A 6136-nucleotide genomic window follows, 5' to 3' on the forward strand; every position below is an offset into this window, starting at 1 on the left:
AGGAAACGCCGAAGGACAGTGGGAACGCGCGCGGGGTGAACGGTGTGCGCCGGTGTGCGGCGACGGCGGAGTATCGAAGGGACGAAGAAGTCGTAGGTGGAAGAGAGACGCAGTAAGACGCGAGCGAGAGGGACAGAGCGTGGCCGAGGGAGAGATCGAGAAGGACAGGAGGAGGGAGAGGGAGAGGGAGAGATAGAAAGAAAGAGAGAGAGAGAGAGAGAGAGAGAGAGAGAGAGAGACAGAGACCGAGACTCGATCTCTCGGAGTGCCTCTGGCTGGCGGCGGGGTGCATGGACCACACTCCCCTTTCCGCCCACCAACGACCGATCTCCTTCGTCAGTGCCGGCGTGGCGCGGGTTTCTTACAGGTGCGTTTACAGCAACCTGCCCCACGATTTTTTCATTCCGCCTGGACTTGGTAGCACGAACCGCGACGACGTCTCTCCTCGTGCTCTCTCGTCGAGCAAACAGAAGCGCTATCGCGGATCCTCCGCGATGACTCGGGCTCTCGCCGATGTCGCGCTTTCGACGTTGCTCGACGAGCGAGTGACGCGTGAGAAGTGATCCGAATGGAAATTAGTTGACAAGTTGACGAGTTTCGGAGATTATTGCCTATCCAACTGCTACGAGAACAGTTGTCGCGTCTTCGACGCGAAGAGAACAGAGTCTCCAACGTCACCCGCACGATCGAGCACGCACGATCGAGCGTCCGGAGTGTGCGGTAAGAAAATTTCACGGTAGCAGCGCAGCGGCGGCTCTCTTCCAGGCACGGAAAGAGAGGGAGGGTACTCGAGTTCGCGATTACGCACCTGCTCCTCATACCACGTCCCTACCTGAACCTCCTGCGTTCAACCTGCGCGGCATCGCCTCATAGTCACTGGTAGATAGGATACCGGCAAACCTCCGCGCCCTCCCTCGCCTACTCTCGACTCTCGCTCTCTCCGACTACCTGTCAGTCCCGTTCTGGCGACCGCGAACCGGCCGGAACTTACCTCTGTCGCACCAAAGGTGCGCTCAGGTGAGCTAGAGCGAGGCAGTCACGGCACAGCATCCAGCAGCAGCGCTACTAGCGGCAGCCGAACGGAAAGACTCCCAGGCAAGTCGCCCTGCCGCATAGGTGTGCGCCGGTTCTCCCGTACGTGTGAGCTGTACGTGAGCTCGGTCTGCGCGTGGGTGTGAGCCGAGGAAGCCTACCTGGCGGCGTCCGATACGCAGTAACCCGCGCGCCTCTCCGTGTCCTCCTGTGGCGAGAGCGTACCGCGAGATATTCTCGTCTGGATGCTCCGGTTCCTCTGATGTCGGTGACTCGGGAGCTAAATCGACCTCTGGGATATCGACCTTGGGAGCACGTAGCCGTGCGCGTCGACGCTGCTTTCGCGGTTCACCGGTTGAGAGCGAACCGGGAGTAGTCGGAAGTGCGACTCAACAAGCGAGGGATACGTTCCTTCGCCGCGTGCTGTGTACGTGTAAACGTGTGTTTACCTATACGCGCGAGAACGGTGAAGAGAAGAAGGTGACTGATACGCGGGAGGACCACTCGGAGTCCTCGTCCTCGTTGTCGATGTCGTTGTCGGAGTGAGTGTGCTTGGAGATGCGGATATTGCCGATGATCCATAGATCGTTGGTCAATAAGTGATCATTTTGCTCGGAGGAGATGCGACGGTGGCTCGTTGAAGGAAACTGAAAGGAAGGCCTGGAAGAAGGCTCCTACGTACGCGTGAGAGCCAGGTGAGAGAGCGAGAGAGCGCGAGAAGGAGAAGAGAGCGTATTCGGGCGAGCATACTCGGCGAGATATTACGGGGAACCCCGCGGTAGGAAGCCACGAAACGGCCGTGTGTCCGTCTCTCGTTGCGTCCCTATGGACATTCGTGATTCCAACATGGCTGCTGCTGGGACTAGCCGTGACCGCTGGGTCTGCGGAAGCCATGTTGGCAGGTGTGCACGGCTCGAGATAACCAGTTCACATCCGTAAAACGCACGCAGCAGCGATACCGCGCCGATGCCGTACGCCGGAATCGGCGCGTTACGATTGAATTATCATTTAAATTACCGCGCACGTCCCCGCCCTCGAAAAAACGCACCTGCAAGATCGAACAATGCACGCGCGATTTCGCGCAAAGTAAAGCGACCACGCGACGTGTGATCGATATAGAGAGCCTCTCCTTGTGCGAACGCCGTCTGTCTGTCCGTTCGTCCAGCCGATGCGATTACGCGAAAGTCCGCGTCTGGTGAACGTTTGCTACGCGCGCTGCTTCCGTCGATACCCGTCAAACTGTCAGAAGACTCGCGAATCAACCGATCGTGCGATCTTCGACGTTTGTCAGCGCAAACGTGTCGAGCAACATTTCGCGTGGTGTATGATCGCTCCGGAGCGATATCGATACGCCAGCGATACGATAACTCCGTCGTCCATTCAGCGATGATTTAGAGCTAACTCTATCTTCATGCGTCACAAATCGAAACGCGTTAATCTTTCCAGGTATGCATCCAACTACCGTTTGGACTAACCAGAGAAAACCATAAACTTGAAGAATTTTATCAATGTGAAGAATCGAGGAACGAAGAATGACCGGTGACGTCTCGACGACTTGATACGCTCTTAAATAGTAAGTCGATCACGATAATTTCTCACATAATGATACAAAATGGAATTTGCGGCATGCATGAGCATACTGTAGTACCACATGTAGGTATGTAAAGAGATTTATGTGGAGGACAATGTAGCAGCTTATGACATTATGTATAAACAGAGGGTCCAGAGAGATAAAAAGGTATTTTTTCTCGTTACACGCACGCGTATGTTCGTCGGTATGTATTTCTTTAATTGAACTTTTCATGTCCATTTTTGCAATTCTATAAACAGTAAATAGGGATCAAGAATTAATATAAGGATTAATATAAGGAATTTGATCAAACGCGTGTCTCTCCCGAAGAATGCTTATTGCATAACGAAAAAATTGGCAACTTGACCGGTCGAGTTCACCATGGCGACTCCATCGATCATGTTTTAACATCTTTTTCATGTTTTCAGGCGCAATCGGCATGTCGACCGACATTGTGGTTACGTCGGCCTCGGCCACGGTCTCGGAGGAGACCAGCAGAGGTCGGGATCTGGACCTTGGACCGTCTCCAAGGTCAGGACCCTCCTCCGCGGCTACGTCGTCCTCCAGTTCTGGCGCGGCGTCGACATCGAGAGGGTACGATCCGACTGGCGCTCTCGCCGCGTATCACCATCACCGTCAGGTGCTGGCTAGTCTCAGTCACGTTCAGCGAGGGGAGACGTCAGCCTTCGTGCCCGTGGTACCCTCGAGATTACATCTCACGCCTTACCCGGGCGAAATGCACGCTCATTTATCCGGACCACCGCCGTCCTCCTCATCGTCTACGAATTCTGAACACGAAGTCGGACCTGAGTCCTCAGTAGCCAGGAAAAGCTCATCCGATTACGGAATTATGGCAATGATGGCCGATAAAAGAAAGGAGTTGGCGGCAAGGGCACTCTTGCTACCACCACCTCCTCTTCTCGAGCCATCCGGCTATCCCGTGTTCGGTGGTCCCTATGCTGCTGGTACCGGTCTGTATCCTACGGGTGGACCTTTAGCCCACCAGCATCTAGATCGGAGATTGCTCAGAGCACCCGGCAGAGCGTCCAGGCCGAAAAAGCAGTTCATTTGTAAATTTTGTAATCGACAATTCACGAAATCGTACAACCTTCTTATCCACGAAAGGACACATACCGACGAGAGACCATACTCCTGTGACATTTGTGGCAAGGCATTTAGGAGACAGGATCATCTTAGAGATCACAGGTATAATACGTATTTTATCCTTTCATATTGACTGCTAATCGTGAAAAATAATAATAAAAAGAAAGACTGGAGAGCACGGGTGCAGATTATTATTATCTTTTTCTTCTAATCCTACCCAGGTATATTCACAGTAAGGAAAAGCCCTTCAAATGCGGCGAGTGCGGCAAAGGCTTCTGCCAAAGCCGCACTCTTGCGGTTCACAAGATTCTGCACATGGAGGAGTCTCCGCACAAATGCCCGGTTTGTGCCAGGAGTTTCAACCAACGTAGCAATCTGAAGACTCATCTCCTCACACACACGGATCACAAGCCGTACGAGTGCACGTCATGCGGAAAAGTGTTTCGCAGGAACTGCGATCTCAGGCGGCATACGCTGACCCACGCCGTAGGCGATGTCCCTCCCGAAGCGTTGGAAGAGGCGATGCGGGGGGACGACGACAGTCCGGAGGAGGATTGCCCTGAGCCAGGACCTTCGTCATCCTCCTCGTCAACGTCCGCGACTAGTACATCCGTACCTTCAGCGTCATCGAGTTCCTCCGGGTATCCTCCGCAGGGACCTTCGGCACCGTCATCCGCACCCACGGCGCCAGCACCTGCGCCATCATTGCCGCAAAGACCCCAGCTACAAATCAGGAGAGATCTGTTGCCCACGGTGAAACCATCAACGGTGACCAGCGGCGGTTCTGTGGCGCACTCAGTCAACCAGAACCCACCGGCTGCTCTCCCGCCGCCGACACCGCTCATTCTGACGTCTTACCGACGAAGACTCGGCTCACCGGGTCCTTCCAGAGTGCTCTTGGAACTACAGGAGCGCGAGCGCGAGAGGGAACGGGAGATCGAGCAGACCAGAGAGAGAGAACGTAACAGAGAACGCGAGAAGGAAGTTGCCAGACCACCTAGAGCGCCTACACCGCAGCCGCCACCTCCGCCCAGACCCGCGCCGGCACGTCAAGGCTTCACTATCGCGGACATAATGCGTCGATAGAAAGTTAAGACGCGACTTCGATAGTCTTCCATTTCATAGACGGGGTTTGCGGGCGTTACAGTAGCGCGGTTACGTCAGCATTACGCGAAAAAGAGAGTCGATTTGTTCGAGGAGAACTAAGTGTTTCGATACGATAGTGCTCTCGCCATACGAACAAGTTGAATTTAGTACGAAGTAAAAACAGCCGTGACCTCGACGGAATCTCCGAATTTCTACCTTGCCTACGTGCACAATTCTAAAATAGTTGGACTACTAAACCCGGAACATAATCCTCTCAAATATGGTTGAATGGTCACGTTTCAATTTCCAACAATAAGACCAACCTTAAGGAAAACGAGGCGGTTAACACGTCGATTCCCACGATAGCCGGCGTAGACTGACGTCAATGAGACGCGTATCTTTTTTTGTAACTTATATAAGCGACTGCATTTGTCGAATCAGGACTTTTAATACGAAATTTTTATTAAAAAACGCAACCAAATTGAAAACAATTGATTATACGATAAATTAACTAAATTAAAAACAAAAAGACGAGATAAGATATAAACATACTCGTATGTTGAGAGTCTCATTTGTTTTCAAATTATATCCGTTTAAACTCGAACTTGAATGAAATTATCAAGCATTCGGTGGAATTGATATGTCAATAGGTATGCCAAAAATGTACCTCAGCCTCGCCCGCGAGATTGTTCGCCGAATCAATTCGTTCCCGCGATCGCGACCGCGGTAACGACGTAGAACAGTAAAAACGAGTACAGAAAGTGTCAGGAAGAGGAAAAGATACGGTCTTGCGGAGAGAACTCGCCGGCAGACCATATTCTTTTGTCCTCGCATACGGTCGTCGCGGAGACACGGTGGGGATTAATGCAAATTTTGTGCCCGGGATAATAACCCGTGCCACCGTCGCCACAGTGGCAGGTGCAGTACACGGTTTTGTACCTGCTCGATCCGCGCGGCCGTGCGGAATGGCCCGCTCCCGGCTTCTGCTCCCGCGCTTTCTCCCTTCTAAAAATATTCCGTCTCTAGACGAATGCCATCGATATTCTTTTTCTTCCTCAACTTCCCCTTAGCTCCCCTCAGTCGCGCCGCCCTCGCATCCATCCACCTACTCACCGGTCGCGGAAGAGGAGCATTAATGGTCCTTTTGTGAAACCCGAATTGTACGCCGTTCGACCGCAGTGGACGATCCTTTTGGCCTATGCGCAGGCACACAAAGGTGTGCCTTCTCTTCGGTGGATCTCAAAGCAATCTCCATGCGTGCGAGCGAGCGAGTGAGTGAGCGAGAGAGAGAGAGAGAGAGAGAGAGAGAGAGAGAGAGAGAGAGAGAGAGAGAGAGAGAGAGAG

General features: G+C 52.9%; 1 protein-coding gene across 4 annotated transcripts; it reads left to right on the forward strand.

Annotated features, from left to right (window-relative positions):
• The first annotated feature begins 241 nt into the window (after positions 1-241).
• LOC116846389 (protein bowel-like) lies at positions 242-6125 on the forward strand. 4 transcript variants are annotated; one of them, XM_032820157.1, is made up of 4 exons: positions 242-720; positions 2479-2605; positions 3031-3808; positions 3928-6125. In XM_032820157.1, the coding sequence occupies exons 3-4, from the start codon at positions 3042-3044 to the stop codon at positions 4790-4792; spliced, it is 1632 nt and encodes a 543-aa protein (XP_032676048.1). In that variant the 5' UTR covers positions 242-720; positions 2479-2605; positions 3031-3041; the 3' UTR covers positions 4793-6125. The 4 variants fall into 4 exon arrangements, 3 of the variants coding, with proteins under 3 accessions (XP_032676048.1, XP_032676039.1, XP_032676031.1); XM_032820148.1 differs by lacking the exon at positions 242-720 and adding an exon at positions 775-1727; XR_004378476.1 differs by lacking the exons at positions 242-720; positions 3031-3808; positions 3928-6125 and adding exons at positions 763-1727; positions 2863-3022.
• The last annotated feature ends 11 nt before the right edge of the window (positions 6126-6136 follow it).

The sequence above is a fragment of the Odontomachus brunneus genome, unplaced genomic scaffold, assembly GCF_010583005.1.
Source record: "Odontomachus brunneus isolate Ranch 3 - 2012 unplaced genomic scaffold, Obru_v1 Obru_scaffold_004, whole genome shotgun sequence".
Classification (NCBI taxonomy): Eukaryota; Metazoa; Arthropoda; class Insecta; order Hymenoptera; family Formicidae; genus Odontomachus; species Odontomachus brunneus.